The following is a 19,990-nucleotide window of genomic DNA, read 5'->3' on the forward strand; positions in this document are numbered from 1 at the left end:
TACACAGGACTTTGACTGGTCATGGCCACCAAAGAAGAAATTCAGGCCTATTCCAGTTCCAGACCTTGAGGACGGTTCCTTTTCTTCATTCCGCACTGCGGAACCTGATGAAGACCAAGAAGACACAGCCACTAGTCCAAGGAGGAAGCACGCACCCAAGAATCCTCACATGTCTTCCTCAACTGCCAAGAAGTGAAAGTCTTCAAGGGGAGTTAGTCCTTAGTTTTGTCCCTTTTCGTCACTTGATGACAAAGGGGGAGAAATCTGAGAGTTAGTCTTCACGCGGGATATATTTTGGGGCTGATGAACTTTATTAAGTTACAAACTCTTGGCTCTTCTGAAGCGTTTTATGTAAAGAGTTCTAACTTAAGCCCGGTGGTACTCTGACGCTTTTGAACATTTTTCTTCGCATGCTTATTCCTCAGAATATTAATGCACGCATGCTGGAATTCGTCAGATATCATTTCTCATCATCCATTCTCAAATTCTTCATATTATATGTTATATGTATGCATGATTTACAAGACTCAGGGGGAGATCTCCATGATATAAATCATCAATGTGCATTTGCTCTGAAAAGCCAAATCCTTAAGATATGCACATCTTCAGGATGAGTCTCTCTTTATCTTGATTTCAAATTCCTCACATGAGTATTTACACTTCATATTTTTATCCATGTTGAATACTTAACCTAATTATCATCAACCACCAAAAATGGGGAGATTGTAAGTGCATCTAGTGCCCCTTAGTGATTTTGGTGGTTTGAAGACTTATAGGTTAATTATCTAATGTGTTCATAAGTGTACACAGGTTCTATAAGTCGCTGAGCAGTTTGAAATATTCGATGAATATCGACCCCTAAAAATGTATATCTTCGGCTGAAGAAAATGGTCTTCTGTTGAAGAATTGAATCGCAAAGAAATTGCGATAAAATTGATATTCCTCATGAAGATATTGAAGATGAGGAATTCGGTGTGTCCTCAAGAAAATCAATCTGAAGAATTTGAAGCATGAAGATTTATTCTTTCTATTTTATTTTCTTCACTCTTGAGTCATAGGAACACCATACTGTTAAAGGGGGTCGAGGTAACACTTCGGAATGAATTTCCTCATGATGCTCAACCCAAGCCTAATCCTACCAAAAGCGTCATGTGAGGAATATGAGTGACATGAGGACTCTCACAGTTGAGGGTCCCGACCGTTACCGCAATTCGCGCCACATCACTGATGTTATCCACACCAACGGTCATATTATTTAAGGGCATTAATGTCAAATCATGTCGAGATGCTCCCAAGCTATAAATAGCCGCCCCCCACAACCATTAGCTGGTTGGCTGCTCCGTTAGAAACTGACATTTGTCATAAGAGCAACCCAAATTCCTCAGAGTCTTCGAGAGTAGGCAACAAGAAAATAAATTTCACTTTTATATTCACAAATTTTTTGTTTCAACACATGCACAAGGCCAATCTTTGAAAAATTAGGGGGGAAATGTGGATGGCTATGTATTAATCATAGTTTAGGGTACGTAAGATTTGCTGGACAATTATTGGATCCTTTGGGGAATGACTAATTATGATATCCCTAACAAGAATCCCTAGAAACAGGATATAGATACTTCACTACTGGAATCAGAGAATTTGCCATCTGCTGCTTCTTTGTCGTCTGTTGCCTGATGGCAAAGACACTCTTTGCCATCAGCAACCCAAAACCTGACGGCAAAGAGCAGGCTGATGGCAAAGAGTGTCTTTGCCATATGCTGCCTCTTTGCCGTCTGCCAGCTGACGGCAAAGCACATGCACGCACACGGCAAAGAACCCACCCCACACCGACCTCTAACCCATAACGGTCCACCTCTTTCCCGTCAGCCTGTTACCCCTTTGCCGTCGGGGGCAGACGACAAAGCGCCCACTAGACCAAACGTCGTGAACCCCCACCCCAACCCCTCCCCCCCCCCCGTAACGGCTCACCACAGCCCCTGACTCTCTCCCTGCACCGCCGCCGGAGCTCGTCCTCCCTCCTCCCTCCTCCCCGCGAGCAGCCGCCGGAGCTCGCCCCTCCTCCTCCCTGCGACCCCCTCCTCCACCATCATGCCCCTACTCTACCACCGCCCCCTCCTCTCCGTTCCCCTGCTCCACCACCGCCCCCGACTCTCTCCCTGCGCCGCCGCCGGAGCTCGTCCTCCCTCCTCCCTCCTCCCCGCGACCCGCCATCGGAGCTCGCCCCTCCTCCTCCCTACGACCCCCTCCTCCACCATCATGTCCCTGCTCCACCACCGCCCCCTCCTCTCCGTTCCCCTGCTCCACCAGCGCCCCCTCTTCCCTGCGACCCCCAGCTCCACCGCCGCCCCCTCCTCTCCGTGCCCCTGGTCCATCTTGCCACCGACATTTCCCCCGAGCTCCACCTCATCGCTCACGTCTCCCCTAGCCCCTTGTAAGTCCTCCGACCCTCCTTTCCTCTCTTTGCCTCTTTGCTAAGGGTGATTTAGTTAAGTTAAGTTACTTAGGTTAATTTAGTTAGGTTATTGTTATTAGGTTCTTGTTGCTATTAGGTTCTTACTTTAAGTTGTTTAGGTTAATTTAGTTAAGTTACTTAGGTTAATTTACTTAGGTTAATTTTTATTAGGTTCTTAGGTTAAGTTACTTAGGTTAATTTTTATTAGGTTGCAAATTTTTCTTCAAGTTTCATATAGGCTATTTAAAGAAAAGAAACACAGAATTGATTAACACTAGTTCCAAATATTGCGAAGAAAAAAGACTCTTGCATTTTGCTTCAAGTTCTATATTGTTCTTCCTATTATATGAGAATTTGAAGTGGACATGTCATATGTGGACATCTGATTTGGACACGTGATATTTGGAATTGGGACATGTCATGCCGAAATTTCCCGTGAAAGAAGAAAAAGAGGAGAGGAGGAGGAGAAAAGGAGAGGAGGAGGAGGAGGAGAAGAAGAGAGGAGGAGGAGGAGGAGGATGAGAAGAAGAAGAAGAAGAAGAAGAAGAAGAAGAAGAAAAATACCTTCTCCTTCTTCTCCTCCTTCTTCTCCTCCTTCTTCTCCTCCTCCTCCTTCTCCTTCTTCTTGATTTCTTCTTCTTCTTCCCCTCCTCCTCTTTCTTCTCCTCTTTCTTCTCCTCTTTATTATTCTCCTTACCTTATTTTCCCCAACAATGAGATAATTATCCCATTTAGCTATAAAATGACATAATTAGAATATTTGTGTTCATCGGGTGGATTTACATGTGATAGTTGTCTCGTCGTTGTGAGGTCTGGTGTGCGAAGACCTGCCCGTGCGTTGTACGAGCTCCGCCCCTGCATTCGTGGGTCAGTACAAATTTCATCTCCTCCGCGCCCCTTCATTTACTGTGGCTCGGTTTCCGGATGAAACTTTCTAGATTTAGGTAATTCAATTAATTTATCAGTATGCGTGAACAGTATGCTTCTCCCATTCGAAAGGGCGACATCTATAAATATGCATGTCTTTGCATATTTATAACCGCCATCCTTTAGAATTGTCCAACATTATCCATGGACAGCCCGAGTATGTGTAGATTGGGTTCGTTTTGCTGTGCTCTGGATCCGATGCGGAATTTCGTCAGAGCCTCCCTGTTGTTCTCCGGATGCACATCCTCTTTGTTTATTGCGGAGACGTGTATAAGGAGAACAGCGGGGAGGTGTTGCCGAAATTTTGCGTTGGATCCGGAGTAGAGCATGGGAAAACGAACCCAATCTACACATACTAGGGTGGGATTAGGACCTATCTTTACCTATTAGCGTGTAGGTTGCCTGGACGTAATAAAAATGGCGAACCTGATTAACCAATGAATATAAATGCTAAATTATATATAAATATATTTCTTCTGTCTTTAGTAGTTACGCAAGATGAGTGATCGTGCGTGGATGTATACCGGTCACCCTAGTCAGAAAGAGATGACGACAGAATGGTTTGTAAAAACAAAGGAATTTGTGAAAGCCGCATTCGCAAATGGCCAGGAAAGAAACTATTGCCCCTGTCCTGGATGCGACAACTATAAAAAGACGACAGAGGCTGTAATGATTAAACACCTGCAGAGGAGGGGTTTTAAGCCTAATTATACGGTGTGGACATTTCATGGTGAGTCTATACAACGCACAAGAGCTGAGGTGGTCCGTCGTCGCACGGACGAGCATGGTATCGGGATCGAAGACATGGTGCAAGACTTTGATGATGCTCGGGATTCGGAAGATGAGATGGAGGAATCTGCAAAGGCCTTTTATGAAATGTTGGAGTCTTCAAAACGTCCTCTCCATGAGCACACTGAGCTCTCTCAGCTGGATGCAATTGCACAAGTAATGGCTCTGAAGGCTCAGTTCAACTTGGGAAGAGAATGCTAGGACGCGATGATGACACTATTTGGACGTTTCCTACCCAAAGGCCATGTCATGCCTGCAAACCTGTACCAGTCGGACAAAATACTTCGTGTACTTAACATGCCCTATGAGAAGATAGATGCATGTGAGAAAGGATGTGTCTTATTTAGGAAGGAGTATGCACACTTGGACTATTGTCCCAATTGCGAGTCTTGCAGGTATCTTGTGGTAGAAAACGGTATGGGTGAGAAGAGGCAGACCAAAATCGCAGTTAGTCTTCTTCGGTATATGCCAATCGTACCAAGACTTCAACGTCTTTTCATGGTCGAAGAGACAGCCAGACAGATGACATGGCACAAATTGGGCAAAAGAACCGAACTAGATGTGGATGGGAATAAGATGATGGTACACACATCGGATGGGGAAGCATGGAAACATTTCGATGGATTGCATCAGGACAAAGCGGCAGATCCAAGGAATCCTCGAGTCTGCGCCGCCACGGATGGTTTTAATCCCTTCGGCATGACGGCAACCCAATACAGTTGTTGGCGTGTATTTGTCATTCCACTCAATCTCCCCCCCCCCCCCCGGGCAGATTATGCAAAGAAAGAACATATTTCTGACATTGATAATTCCAGGGCCCAATTATCCGGGGAAGAATATGAATGTGTACCTGCAACCGCTTAAGGATGAATTGGAAGAAGCTTGGGATAATGGGGTCAAGACATACGATGCCGCTAGAAAAGAAAACTTCAAAATGCATGTGTGGTACATGTACTCTACATGACTTGCCAGCGTATGCGCTATTCTCTGGATGGTGTGTGCATGGAAGGTTCCCGTGTCCCCAATGCAAGGCAGCTCTTTGGTTTCATTGGTTGCAGGAGGGTCGGAAGTATTCTTGCTTTGACTTGCATAGACAGTTCCTGGATCCTGACCATCAGTTCAGAAAAGACAAGAAGAACTTTACGAAAGGTAAAGTTGTCAAAAACTTGGCACCACCTGCGTTCTCAGGCCAACAGATCCTGGATCAGTTGAACGCCCTCGAGCCTGATCCAGAGCGTCCAGGGTATTTCAAGGGGTATAATTCAAAACACGCCTGGACTCACAAGCCATGCTTCTGTGATCTGCCTTACTTCAAAGACCTCCTTCTTCCACACAGTATCGACATGATGCACACTGAAAAGAATATCGGAGAGGCTATTTTTGGTACATTGTTCGACATAGATGGGAAGACAAAGGATAATATTAAGGCTAGAGTCGATCAAGAGACACTATGTCATAGACCGTTACAAAACATGCGAGAAGGCAAAAGAAAGCAGAAGTGGTCGAAGCCAAAGGCCTGGTTCAATCTTGGAAGGCCAGCTATGAGGGAAATTATCTTGTGGGTCAAAATGCACTTGATGTTCCCCGATGGGTATGCAGCGAATCTAAAGAGGGGAGCGAGTCTTGAAAAATTAAAAATCTTTGGTCTCAAGAGTCATGATTGGCACATATGGCTAGAGCGGGTAATGTCGGTGATGTTACGTGGCTTTATTCCTGAGGATGAATGGCTAGTACTGGCGGAGCTGAGCTATTTCTTCCGTGTTCTTTGTGCGAAAGAATTGTCACCTGGCGTGGTAGAAGACATGGAGGAGTTTGCACCGGAGTTGTTGTGCAAGTTAGAGAAGATCTTTCCACCGGGCTTCTTTAATCCAATGCAGCATTTGATTTTACATCTACCGACCGAGGCAAGATTGGGTGGGCCCGTGCAAGATCATTTGTGCTATGCAACTGAGAGGATGCACAAGACCCTTCGAGCTAAATGTAAAAATAAGCGTAGAATTGAAGCATCGATGGATGAGGCATTCATTACTCAGGAGGTGGCAAACTTTGTGACAGCACACTACGAAGCCAAAAATCATCATTTGCATAATCCGAAGCCTCGGCACAATCATGTCAGTTATTCATTTTTATGTTGTCTTTATCATGGCAGGTCACCAGGTGTGGAAAGATGGTGGGCGCTGGTCCAGATTGCTCGACGGGTTCTTCCCAGGCGCCCCGCACGAGGGGTGGTACTTCCCTTCCACCCCTATCTCTCCGTAGAGCCTTGGCAGACAGTCTGTCGACACCACCCGTGGGTTCTTCTTCGTCGGCAGCATTGCCCACTCGGAGAGGTGCTGGTCGGGTAGGGAAGAAGGGGAAGGGTACATGGAGAGGTGGTGGCCGCAGAAGATCCAGGAGGACTGTTGAGCCGTCCTCGCCACCACCACCAGCTCATTCACCCGAGCATAGGGCTAGTATGGTCGACCCGTTTGCGGAGGAGGCTACGGGGACTCCGTTCCAGGAGCTTGTTGTTGACGGGCATTCGTCCCATGAGACTCCGGTCCAGGAGCAGCCTCGGGTCGAGGTGCATTCGGCCCAGGAGCAGCCGGAGGAGACTACGGTTCCGGAGGCTTCACCCGATGTGGAGAGGCCCGGATGGGAGACCTGGCGGGATCGTACCGAGTTGCCGGATTGGACCGAGGGTCCGGGTGGCTCAGGGGGCGGGGATGAGCTTACGGATAGTGAGGGCGATGTGCAGGTGGACGGGGCCACCGTGTACAAGTGTGGTAGTACACGTCTCCCGGTCGCGCCGGCTACCCGCAAGCAGAGGCCGGTGATTAAACCTGAAGGAGATAGGTAAGTACATTTACTCTTTTTTTAGCTTTTGCCTTCAAGTTTGTTCAAATATCTAATGCGTTGACCTTATCATACTGCAGGGGATGGGTACATCCTCTTGGAGTCCGCAGGCCGAACACCGTCTTTGGTGTGCTTTGCCGGACAAATATCCCGGGGTTTGTCACGTTGCCTGGTGAGGGTCAGGTTCCTACACTAGGATTTTCCTGGGAGCACTACCAGGCTGCGCAGGCCCCGCCGGAGGAGATTATAGATGGTGTCTTGTGCCACACGAGGGCCGAGATGGTGATCAAGAGCTTTTGGGTAAATTATCCTTTTACAGAATCTAAAATTAACAATATAGCTAATTATTGTACTAATCGGTGTTTTCACGTTTGATTGCAGACCTTCTATAGGTGTGAGGATGGATATGAGGAGGAGGCGGCCAGGGTTCTCGAGGCCGAGTGTAGGCGGTTACTACAGAACTTGCGCCACGAGGCTCGGCCGCAGGCTATTCGAGATTACTACGCCACGCGTCGTATTAAGAAGCAGAAGAAGGATTGCCGCGGAAAGTTTCTGAAGAAGGAGCAATACATGAAGGTAATTACCTATTCTTAAGTCCTTCTACGTAGTTTTCTTGATTTCATTCATAGGCGTAGCGCTGAAAATTCTTTCTAATAACTTATAGGTGCCCCCGAGATGGTGTGCGGATAAGATGGATTGTTGGGAGGCGTTGGTTGATGAGTGGTGCACAGGCAGCTGGCGAGCCGTCCACGAGAATGCGAAGGATCGGCGTAGCCAAATGGTTGGTGTGCCACATCATCAAGGAAGCTCCAACTTACTTCAGTTTGGACGAAACTGGGTATGTGATTTGCTTCATGATTCATGCAATTCATTTTTGATGCTAATATTTTGTTCCTCTCTTTTAGGCGCATCACAATAAGACGGAGATGCCACACTTGTACGACCTTTATGGCATGGCCCATACTGCCTCGTAGAAGAAGGCGAAGGCATTCTCTGAGTCTGACCTGGATGATCCCAATAACTTCACCAACATATCATCCCACCAGAAGCTCGTGGCATACAGGGACGCGGGGAAGGCTACGAAGTGGGATGACTTTAACCCTAGCCAGGAACCTTTGGATCCAGAGCTGGTGATGATATCTGGTGGCGGGAGGCCCCATGGCTCGATAGCCATTGGAGATGGGATAATACATTGTCCACTCACTCTTCCGGAGATCAAGGCGCGCCAGTCGAGCAGCAGTCCTGAGATAACGCGTCGTCCACGGCCAGTCGAACTTGCCATCGAGGTTAGTTGTACGGACTAAGAACACTTCCATCCATTTCATTATGTGTGTCACCATAGATCATTACTGTGGTAACGAGGAATGGTGTTTCAGGCTGCTCTTCAGAAAGAGAGAGCGGCAAACCAGGCTGCTCTTGAGAAAGAGAGATTGGCAAGCCAGACTGCTCTTCAGGCTGCTCTTGATGAGAGGGACCAGACCATGGCACGATTGATTGAGGAGGAGAGGGCCCGGAATGAGGCGGGTAAACGGGCCCTGTACGAGCTTTTTGTGGTATGTTTTTTTTCACATTAGCCAAATCATGTGTGTAATGTATGTTTCATTACTAACTAATACGACCCACTCTTCAGGGTTTGTGCGAGAAGAGCGGTGAAGTCCCTCCGCCGATGCCCGTCTTCTCTTCGATTGGCACGGTGAGTTTCATTATAAACTAGAATTAATAATTGAGTGTCATCATGCTAACTGAGACATTGCAAAATATCTTTTCTGCAGAATAACTCCCGAGCGGCATCGCACGACCCTTCTCCAGGGCAACGGTCTCCAAACGAAGCCGCCGCGAGCAACCGTGGTGTTTCTCCTCCTTGATGACCACTACGGTAAGTTTCTCTTCTCCTCTTTCATATTATCTTTGCTTTAATTTCCCCAAAAAGACATAATTAGCCCATTTAGCTCCAAAATGCCATAATAACCTCAAAATGGCATAAGTACTTTGGTTAGCTCATGAATATTATATACTTAGCTTGTTTTCCTCTAAAATGAGATAATTAGCCCATTTAGCTCCAAAAAGACATAATTAGGTAATTTAGCTCCAAGAAGAGGAGAAGAGGACAAGAGGAGAAGAAATAGGAAAAATGAAAAGAAAGAAGAAGAAGAAGAAGAAGAAGAAGAAGAGAAGAAGGAGAAGGAGGAGGATGAGGAGGAGGACAAGGAGGAGAAGGCCAAGGACCTTCTAGTCCTCCTCCTCCTCCTTCTCCTCCTTCTCCTCCTTCTTCTTGATTTCTTCTTCTTCTCCTCCTCCTCCTCTTTCTTCTCCTCTTTCATATTATCCTTGCTTTAATTTCCCCAAACAGACATAATTAGCCCATTTAGCTCCAAAATGCCATAATAACCTCAAAATGGCATAAGAACCTTGGTTAGCTCATGAATATTATATACTTAGCTTGTTTTCCTCTAAAATGAGATAATTAGCCCATTTAGCTCCAAAAAGACATAATAAGGTAATTTAGCTCCAAGAAGAGGAGAAGAAATAGGAAAAATGAAAAGAAAGAAGAAGAAGAAGAAGAGAAGGAGGAGAAGGAGGAGAAGGAGGAGGAGGAGGAGGAGAAGGCCAAGGACCTTCTAGTCCTTCTCCTCCTCCTCCTTCTCCTCCTTCTCCTCCTTCTTCTTGATTTCTTCTTCTTCTCCTCCTCCTCCTCTTTCTTCTCCTCTTTCATATTATCCTTGCTTTAATTTCCCCAACAATGACATAATTAGCCCATTTAGCTCCAAAATGCCATAATAATCTCAAAATGGCATAAAAACCTTGGTTACCTCATGAATATTATATACTTAGATTGTTTTCCTCTAAAATGGGATAATTGGCCCATTTAGCTCCAAAAAGACATAGTTAGGTAATTTAGCTCCAACAAGAGGAGAAGAGGAGAAGAAATAGGAAAAATGAAAAGAAAGAAGAAGAAGACGAAGAAGAAAAAGAAGAAGAAGAAGAGAAGAAGGAGAAGGAGGAGGAGGAGGAGGAGAAGGCCAAGAACCTTCTAGTCCTTCTCCTCTCCTCCTTCTCCTCCTTCTCCTCCTTCTTGATTTCTTCTTCTTCTCCTCATCCTCCTCTTTCTTCTCCTCTTTCATATTATCCTTGCTTTAATTTCCCCAACAATGACATAATTAGGCCATTTAGCTCCAAAATACCATAATAAGCTCAAAATGGCATAAGAACCTTGGTTAGCTCATGAATATTATATACTTAGCTTGTTTTCCTCTAAAATGGGATAATTAGCCCATTTAGCTCCAAAAAGACATACTTAGGTAATTTAGCTCCAACAAGAGGAGAAGAGGAGAAGAAATAGGAAAAATGAAAAGAAAGAAGAAGAAGAAGAAGAAGAAGAAGAAGAAGAAGAAGAAGAAGAAGAAGAAGAGAATGAGAAGGAGGAGGAGGAGGAGGAGAAGGAGAAGGCCAAGGACCTTCTAGTCCTTCTCCTCCTCCTCCTTCTCCTCCTTCTTCTTGATTTCTTCTTCTTCTCCTCCTCCTCCTCTTTCTTCTCCTCTTTCATATTATCCTTGCTTTAATTTCCCCAACAATGACATAATTAGCCCATTTAGCTCCAAAATACCATAATAAGCTCAAAATGGCATAAGAACCTTGGTTAGCTCATGAATATTATATACATAGCTTGTTTTTCTCTAAAATGGGATAATTAGCCCATTTAGCTCCAAAAAGACATAATTAGGTAATTTAGCTCCAACAAGAGGAGAAGAGGAGAAGAAATAGGAAAAATGAAAAGAAAGAAGAAGAAGAAGAAGAAGAAGAAGAAGAGAAGAAGAAGGAGGAGGAGGAGGAGGAGGAGAAGGAGAAGGCCAAGGACCTTCTAGTCCTTCTCCTCCTCCTCCTTCTCCTCCTTCTCCTCCTTCTTCTTGATTTCTTATTTTTCTCCTCCTCCTCCTATTTCTTCTCCTCTTTCATATTATCCTTGCTTTAATTTCCCCAACAATGACATAATTAGGCCATTTAGCTCCAAAATACCATAATAAGCTCACAATGGCATAAGAACCTTGGTTAGCTCATGAATATTATATATTTAGCTTGTTTTCCTCTAAAATGGGATAATTAGCCCATTTAGCTCCAAAAAGACATACTTAGGTAATTTAGCTCCAACAAGAGGAGAAGAGGAGAAGAAATAGGAAAAATGAAAAGAAAGAAGAAAAAGAAGAAGAAGAAGAAGAAGAGAAGGAGAAGGAGGAGAAGGAGAAGGCCAAGGACCTTCTAGTCCTTCTCCTCCTCCTCCTTCTCCTCCTTCTTCTTGATTTCTTCTTCTTCTCCTCGTCCTCCTCTTTCTTCTCCTCTTTCATATTATCCTTGCTTTAATTTCCCCAACAATGACATAATTAGCCCATTTAGCTCCAAAATACCATAATAAGCTCAAAATGGCATAAGAACCTTGGTTAGCTCATGAATATTATATACTTAGCTTCTTTTCCTCTAAAATGGGATAATTAGCCCATTTAGCTCCAAAATGACATAATTAGGTAATTTAGCTCCAACAAGAGGAGAAGAGGAGAAGAAATAGGAAAATTGAAAAGAAAGAAGAAGAAGAAGAAGAAGAAGAAGAAGAAGAGAAGAAGGAGAAGGAGGAGGAGGAGGAGGAGAAGGAGAAGGCCAACGACCTTCTAGTCCTTCTCCTCCTCGTCCTTCTCCTCCTTCTTCTTGATTTTTTCTTCTTCTCCTCCTCCTCCTCTTTCTTCTCCTCTTTCATATTATCCTTGCTTTAATTTCCACAACAATGACATAATTAGCCCATTTAGCTCCAAAATACCATAATAAGCTCAAAATGGCATAAGAACATTGGTTAGCTCATGAATATTATATACTTACCTTGTTTTCCTCTAAAATGGGATAATTAACCATTTAGCTCCAAAAAGACATAATTAGGTAATTTAGCTCCAACAAGAGGAGGAGAGGAGAAGAAATAGGCAAAAGGAACAGAAAGAAGAAGAAGAAGAAGAAGAAGAGAAGAAGAAGGAGAAGGAGGAGGAGGAGAAGGAGAAGGCCAAGGACCTTCTAGTCCTTCTCCTCCTCCTTCTCCTCCTTCTCCTCCTTCTTCTTGATTTCTTCGTCTTCTCCTCTTTCATATTATCCTTGCTTTAATTTCCCCAACAATGACATAATTAGCCCATTTAGCTCGAAAATACCATAATAAGCTCAAAATGGCATAAGAACCTTGGTTAGCTCATGAATATTATATACTTAGCTTGTTTTCCTCTAAAATGGGATAATTAACCCTTTTAGCTCCAAAAAGACATAATTAGGTAATTTAGCTCCAACAAGAGGAGAAGAAATAGGCAAAATGAAAACAAAGAAGAAGAAGAAGAAGAAGAAGAAGAAGAAGAAGAAGAAGAAGAAGAAGAAGAAGAAGAAGAAGAAGAAGAAGAAGAAGAAGAAGAAGAAGAAGAAAAGAAGAAGGAGAAGGAGGAGGAGGAGGAGGAGGAGGAGGAGGAGGAGAAGGAGAAGGCCAAGGACCTTCTAGTCCTTCTCCTCCTCCTCCTTCTCCTCCTTCTCCTTCTTCTTGATTTCTTCTTCTTCTCCTCCTGCTCGTCTTTCTTCTCCTCTTTCATATTATCCTTGCTTTAATTTCCCCAACAATGACATTATTAGCCCATTTAGCTCCAAAATACCATAATAAGCTCAAAATGGCATAAGAACCTTGGTTAGCTCATGAATATTATATACTTAGCTTGTTTTCTTCTAAAATGGGATAATTAACCCATTTTGCCCCAAAAAGACATAATTAGGTAATTTAGCTCCAACAAGAGGAGAAGAGGAGAAGAAATAGGAAAAATGAAAAGAAAGAAGAAGAAGAAGAAGAGAAGGAGGAGAAGGAGGAGGAGGAGGAGACGGAGAAGGCCAAGGACATTCTAGTCCTTCTCCTCCTCCTTCTTCTTGATTTCTTCTTCTTCTCCTCATCCTCCTCTTTCTTCTCCTCTTTCATATTATCCTTGCTTTAATTTCCCCAACAATGAAATAATTAGCCCATTTAGCTCCAAAATACCATAATAAGCTCAAAATGGCATAAGAACCTTGGTTAGCTCATGAATATTATATACTTAGCTTGTTTTCCTCTAAAATGGGATAATTAACCCATTTAGCTCCAAAAAGACATAATTAGGTAATTTAGCTCCAACAAGAGGAGAAGAGGAGAAGAAATAGGCAAAATGAAAAGAAATAAGAAGAAGAAGAAGAAGAAGAGAAGAAGGAGAAGGAGGAGGAGAAGGAGAAGTCCAAGGACCTTCTAGTCCTTCTCCTCCTCCTCCTTCTCCTCCTTCTTCTTGATTTCTTCTTCTTCTCCTCCTCCTCGTCTTTCTTCTCCTCTTTCATATTATCATTGCTTTAATTTCCCCAAGAATGACATAATTAGCCCATTTAGCTCCAAAATACCATAATAAGCTCAAAATGGCATAAGAACCTTGGTTAGCTCATGAATATTATATACTTAGCTTGTTTTCCTCTAAAATGGTATAATTAACCCATTTAGCTCCAAAAAGACATAATTAGGTAATTTAGCTCCAACAAGAGGAGAAGAGGAGAAGAAATAGGAAAAATGAAAAGAAAGAAGAAGAAGAAGAAGAAGAAGAGAAGAAGGAGAAGGAGGAGGAGGAGAAGGAGAAGGCCAAGGACCTTCTAGTCCTTCTCCTCCTTCTCCTTCTCCTTCTTCTTGATTTCTTCTTTTTATCCTCCTCCTCCTCTTTCTTCTCCTCTTTCATATAATCCTTGCTTTAACTTCCCCAACAATGACATAATTAGCCCATTTAGCTCTAAAATACCATAATAAGCTCAAAATGGCATAAGAACCTTGGTTAGCTCATGAATATTATATACTTAGCTTGTTTTCCTCTAACATGGGATAATTAACCCATTTAGCTCCAAAAAGACATAATTAGGTAATTTAGCTCCAACAAGAGGAGAAGAGGAGAAGAAATAGGCAAAATGAAAAGAAAGAAGAAGAAGAAGAAGAAGAAGAAGAAGAAGAAGAAGAAGAAGAGAAGAAGGAGAAGGAGGAGGAGGAGGAGGAGGAGAAGGCCAAGGACCTTCTAGTCCTTCTCCTCCTTCTTGATTTTTTCTTCTTCTCCTCCTCCTCCTATTTCTTCTCCTCTTTCATATTATCCTTGCTTTAATTAACCCATTTAGCTCCAGAATGCCATAATAAGCTAAAAATGGCATAAGAACCTTTGTTAGCTCATGAATATTATATTCTTAGCCTGTTTTCTGTTAAAAATGACATAATTAGCTGAAAAACATCATATTTTGTTCTTCTTCTGACTTTCTTATTCACATTTTTACAGATTGGATATACTACATGCATGGAAGCTGGCATTCATGGAGTTGAACAATGTCGGTGGATGAACTTTATATGTATATCATCTAGTTTTCATTTGAGTTGATGAACAATGTCGAACTATATGTATATGTATATATGGATAAACAATGCAATACTTTGTATGTTGGTTCTTTCGATATATGGGGATGTACATTGATTTATATGTATATCATATATGTGTGGTGAATTATATATATGTGTGGTGAATTATATATATATGTTGTGAAATAATATAAAACAAAAAAACAGGTACTATATGGGCTCTTTGCCATCTGCCAGCTGATGGCAAAGACCTGTGCCATCAGCTGGCAGATGGCAAAGGTGCCACATGGCACCCAGCTGTGCATCCTGGGGTGTCTATATAGGCTCTTTGCCGTCTGCCTCCAGGGTGGGCAGACGGCAAAGAAGAGGGCACAGAGGAGGGGGAGGAGGAGGCAAACGACAAAGAGTGGAGGGGGGGAGGAGGAGGCAGACGGCAAAGAATAAGGGGGAGGCGGACGGCAAAGCCTCTGTTAACCCCTAACGGAGGCAACGCCTCTCGGCAACGAGCATTTTGCCGACTGCTCCTAAGGAAAGTTGACGGCAAAGAGCTTTGCCGTCCGCTTTGGGGGACAGACGACAAAGAAGGTCCTATGCCGTCGTAGGCTGACGCAGAAATTTTGCCGGTCGTGAGATTCTTTGCCGTCTGTTGTTTTGTCTTTGCCGTCCGGGATTTAGTCTTTGCCGTCTGTGATGGCAGACGGCAAACAAGCTGATTCCTGTAGTGCTTCTTGCTGGAACGAAATGAATCAAAGGACTGCTATATATTTAGGAAGCAAGTAAATCTAAGAAGTATATATGAACTGATCACAAACACACAAAATGAATCAAAGGACTGCTCTTTACTTAGGAAGCAAACAAATCTAAAAAAATCTATGTTGTACTCTCCCAAATTACCGTGGTAGTGCTAAGCTGTGCGGAACATGTTGCATGTGTGTGTGCGCACAACATAGCAGAAGTCTGAAATCTCCCAAAACAGTAGTGTGTATCACCCAAAAAAGAGTTGATAGTTTCACAGCCAACAAGATAAATCAGACAAGGTCTAAAGCAGCAACTGCAGCAGGGAGAGGCGTAGAGGAATGACCTTGTGTGTGGAGTAGTCGAGGTCAAGATCACGACGATGTCCTCATCCAGCTCGTTGCTCTGCGCTTGTGTCCCGGTCGCCCTCCTCGTCGATGGAGACAAACAGTTGTTGTACGAAATCTAAGAGAGACAGTAGTAGACGTGAGGGTCAGATCTTGAGCGTAGTAGAAAGGAGGAGGAGGATGAACTCACGGGTCCAGAGGAGGCATGGCCCGACGCACTGTTTGCACCTGATGGCTACCGGGTGCGGGAGAACCGTCCATGAGGCAGAACAGCGCGTGGTGGGGGTGGGGGTGGCGAGGGAGACGAGTCGCCGAATTTCGCCAGAGACTCGCCAGCAATGAAGGGGAAGACAAGCCCGGAGCCCTATCCACGGTTAAGGGTCCGGAGCGATCGCAGGAGACATCTAGCGAAGGATCTGGACGAATGGGAAGAAGGAACTCAGCGAGGGAGGTTGTTGGCGTGCCACCCGCCGCGGGGACTCGCCCGAATCGGTCGGCATGGGTGATGGTGGCGACAAGGAGTAGCGGGGGGAGAGAGCTCGCAAGAAAGGAGGCTTGGTGTGTATCCCCTTCGGCACAGTACATTTTTCTTTTGTCTCTTTTTGTTTTATCTCTCCCGTCACGGTAAAAAAAGACAGATGGACACGCCCAGCGACGGCCTGTGATCCGTTCTTGGAGAGTGTAATAAGAGTAATTTCTGACATGTATACTGAAGTCTGGACCAGTAGCTAGTTAATTATAGGGTATCAAATGATGAAATGAATAACACGAAAAAGCTGTAATTGACAATGTGGTATAAGTGGTCATCAGATATCAAATTATGATGCCAAATGCTAAACATACCAAATTCTATCTACGAAACTCTATGAACTGATAGTTGTCAAACTTTAGAGCAAATGACCTATTGGAAATCTGAAACATCCCATCAAAACACATAACAAAAAATAGTTGGCACTCCACCAAAACAAACATAGTTGAGCAGAATACGCAAAACAGTATCGATCAGCACAAAAGGATTGATGCTCTTGTCGTCAATTACAAATTGTGGTATGAGCAACAAGTTAGGATACCAAATGCTAGGAAAGTTTGGACATCCCATCGGTGATAAGTGAAAGCAATGCTGACATTAACACAAAATTAAAAATAGTTATAGTCCCCTAAAAATGCATAAATCAGCACAAAAGGCTCGATGATCATGGCACCTAGTTGTAGCCGCAATTTTTTCCCTGCTCTGAAGTTAATCCTCATCACCATCAATGTCTAATTCTTCCAGAAGAGAATCGCTCCCAAACCCTTGCCTAAGATCAAGAACTAGATCTGAACACAATAGTACGAGCTAGACATAAGAATGCAAAGTTTCCAGGACTCAGCCGCAGAAATCATCAACTCAGAGGTCGCCTGTGAGCAGCTTCCGGCCAACCTCGAAGGAGACGAAAGCGTCGATGCAGGCGTACTTGATCTGATCGTAGGAGAGGCAGTAGGCGTCCCATGGGCCCATCCTCACCCTCTGCGGCTTCTGAAGGTTGGCGCCCATGACGTTGCGCGCCACGGCCTGCAGTCCGGCCTGGCGGAGCTCCGGCATTTGCATCCCCTCCGCCGCGAGGCCACGCAGGTCGACCGCGTTGGCGACCTCGAGGGCGTGGTCGTCGCTGAGGCGCTCGACGTCCTCCTGCACGCCGACGCCAACAAACCGGAGGTTGGGGTCGGCGAGGAAGCCCGACAGAGCCTGGGGGACGAAGTCGGCGTGGAGGAGCTGGAAGATGAGGCAGCGGCGGCCGACGCAGAGCTGCAGGAGCGCGACGGGGTTCTGGGAGGGGCCGTAGCTGGGGCGCCACTCGACGTCGATCCCGACGACAAGGTCGCCGAGGACGGACCGGATCTCCTGGAGCCAGACCTCCACGGCCGCGCCGGAGTTGGTCACGGTGGTGACGATCACGTCCGCCCCGAAGGCCACGTCGGTGACGAACGTGTCGGTGGCCATCGGATGATGGATCGCTCTTCGGTGCTGGCCTGGGCGACTGGCTGGCGCTCCTTCCGGCCGCAGACGACAAGGGTCAAGAGGGGGTCAGAGCAAGGGAGAACAGACAAACTCGAACGGCGATGGCGGATTGGCGGCGGGCGGGCGGGCGGGCGAGGGCATGGACCAGCACGACATGTATCTCAAAGACAATTTCAGAATAAACCCTCATATTAGTTTGAAATTCCAAAAGAAAAGGGCAACTATCCTAGCGAGAAGTCATCGTGTTTTTGGAGCAAATTTGCCATACCCCCGGTCGGCGGACCCGGAGGCAGGGCCAAGCTACTTTACAAAGGATGGGTATCGAGTTTCGGGAGAATAAGAGGGGTTTTCTGGGTAATAGCGCTGGCAGGCTTTGTGGTCATAATTTGTTTTTGTTTTTTTGTGCGCTCGTGCTTTTTAGTACTGTAGCTCGTCTACTGGCGAGAACTGGGCAGGACGCGTAGGAATCAAGCTGTGAGAGGATATGTTTGACCCATCTGATTGCCGGCTGCAGGGTCGGTCCCACCACGGGTTAAGGCCAACTCCAACGCGGGGTTGGTTTGGGTCGCCGACCGCGGCTAAGAGCATGGTTAATAATGTAGCCAGCTGCCCGCTACAAAGAGATGCCATGTCATCTATAGTTTTAAAAAAGTTTAGGACGATACTACATCGCGCACGCTGTGCGGTTGCATGTGACGGTCGACAGATATAGTAAATTCCTGTCGGGCCCCATGTGCTTCCTAAAAAGGAATATTCTACTCCCACCTCCGCCTTGCCCCACCTTCAGATCACGCAGCAGATCCCCCCTCCCCTACCTCCCCTCACCCTTTGCTAATCTCTATTCCCCATCTCCCAGCCGCCGCCGGGGGAGGCCATGCCCTAGCGGAGGGGCACATCCACCGCCCACAGAATTTGATAGCAAGTACACACAAAAAAATAGGCAAAAACAGTATCCAGAGACTGCAACTTCTGTTTCTGGTCTGGCAAAAACAGTGGAACTGTGCAAAAAAAGAACAACACCCAGATCAGCAACAAGTTTGCCCCCCTCCCAGTGTGAAGAACAGAAAAGGTAACACAAGTTTTCCAGCAAAATCTCCATGAGCTTCTTCATAGAATTGTACCTACCACCTGATCTATACCTACCACCTGATCTACTAGCAGAAAATTGCCTCTTGGACCCCTGGCTTTGCATATTGTCCTTGCATCTCCTACTCCAGACCTGTACACCTCCTTTAAGATTGCATATTGTCCTACTGTCTAGTACCTTGTTTTCTGCAAAAACAAATGTGTATCAGATTGTGTGTTGGTAAAATCTCTGTGTAGTACAAAAAGAATCACAGAAAAGAACAAGCTAGTAGTCAGTTAAACATTTTTCCTTGCATGAAAAGCGATAAAAAAACCTATCAAGATCCATTCCCTGACTTTTTCAAAAATGCAGAATGGTTGGTATTGATCTCAATGAGCTACCTCATGAGTTTGCTGATGATGATGGTGGCCCTGCATACTGCTGAAAAGACCTCGATGACGCCTAGAGGGGGGGTGAATATGCTATTTAAAAACTTCTTCGGATTTGGCTTGAACCTAATGCGTAAATAAACTAAGAGGGTACTTGTCAAGCACAAATCCTAAATGCACTAGGCACTACAACGTGTATCAACAACAAGATCTACCAAGATGGACACAATGCAGTTACTAACAAGCACAAGTAAGTTACACAAACTTACTTGAGCTATATCACACGACAAGTAGGTAAATAACACAAGATACTAGATCACACTATATCACACGATATATCAAGGGCTGCAAGTATGTACGTGTGGATATAGAGGGTATGCTTGAATGATTAATCTTGTACAAGAAATGGCCAACACAATATAATGAGCACAAGCAATATGCAATGTATGTATGCTCAAATAACACAAGTAAACCACAAGTAAGGAGTTAGGGTTAAGGATAACCAAGGTCACTGAGACGAAGATGTATCCCGATGTTCACTTCCTTGGAGGGAAGCTAGTCACCGTTAGAGAGGTGGATGTTACCACGAAGGCACACCAACGCCACGAAGGCTCACCCTATTCTCCCTTTGAGATAACTCCACGAAGGCGTTTCTCAACCACTAGTGGTAAGCCTTTGAGGTGGCTTCCAAACCCTCACAAACTTTTCCGGGGGAAATCACACGGATTGATTCCTCTCCGAAGAACTCCTACCGCCTAGGAGTCTCCAACCTCCAAGAGTAACAAGATCACAGGGAATGCTCAAAACTTGCTCAAATCACAAATAGCTTGGGTTGAGAGAAGGAGAGGAGGAAGATCTATCTTTTGATTGGAACAACTCTCAAAGGGGCTCACAAATGCTCTTGGGATCTAAGATTTGGAGTGAGCAAATGTGTGTGAGGTGGAAATGTGTTCTTATGAGGATAAGGCTGTGTTGGGCCACCCTCTCACGAAGTGGGAGGGGGGTATTTATAGTGTGGAGAGAAAAAGAGCCGTTGGGGACACTTT

General features: G+C 45.0%; 1 protein-coding gene across 1 annotated transcript; it reads right to left on the reverse strand.

Moving 5' to 3' along the window:
* Nucleotides 1-16,491: 16,491 nt before the first annotated feature.
* LOC123440060 (Werner Syndrome-like exonuclease) lies at nt 16,492-17,619 on the reverse strand. Its single transcript, XM_045116651.1, has one exon. The coding sequence runs from the start codon at nt 17,469-17,471 to the stop codon at nt 16,878-16,880; it is 594 nt and encodes a 197-aa protein (XP_044972586.1). The 5' UTR covers nt 17,472-17,619; the 3' UTR covers nt 16,492-16,877.
* Between the last annotated feature and the right edge of the window lie 2,371 nt (nt 17,620-19,990).

The sequence above is a fragment of the Hordeum vulgare genome, chromosome 3H, assembly GCF_904849725.1.
Source record: "Hordeum vulgare subsp. vulgare chromosome 3H, MorexV3_pseudomolecules_assembly, whole genome shotgun sequence".
Lineage (NCBI taxonomy): Eukaryota > Viridiplantae > Streptophyta > Magnoliopsida > Poales > Poaceae > Hordeum > Hordeum vulgare.

What these genes read in the sequence shown, in the direction of transcription:
- LOC123440060 (XM_045116651.1), bottom strand. Translation starts at nt 17,471, where the DNA reads ATGGCCACCGACACGTTCGTCACCGACGTGGCCTTCGGGGCGGACGTG.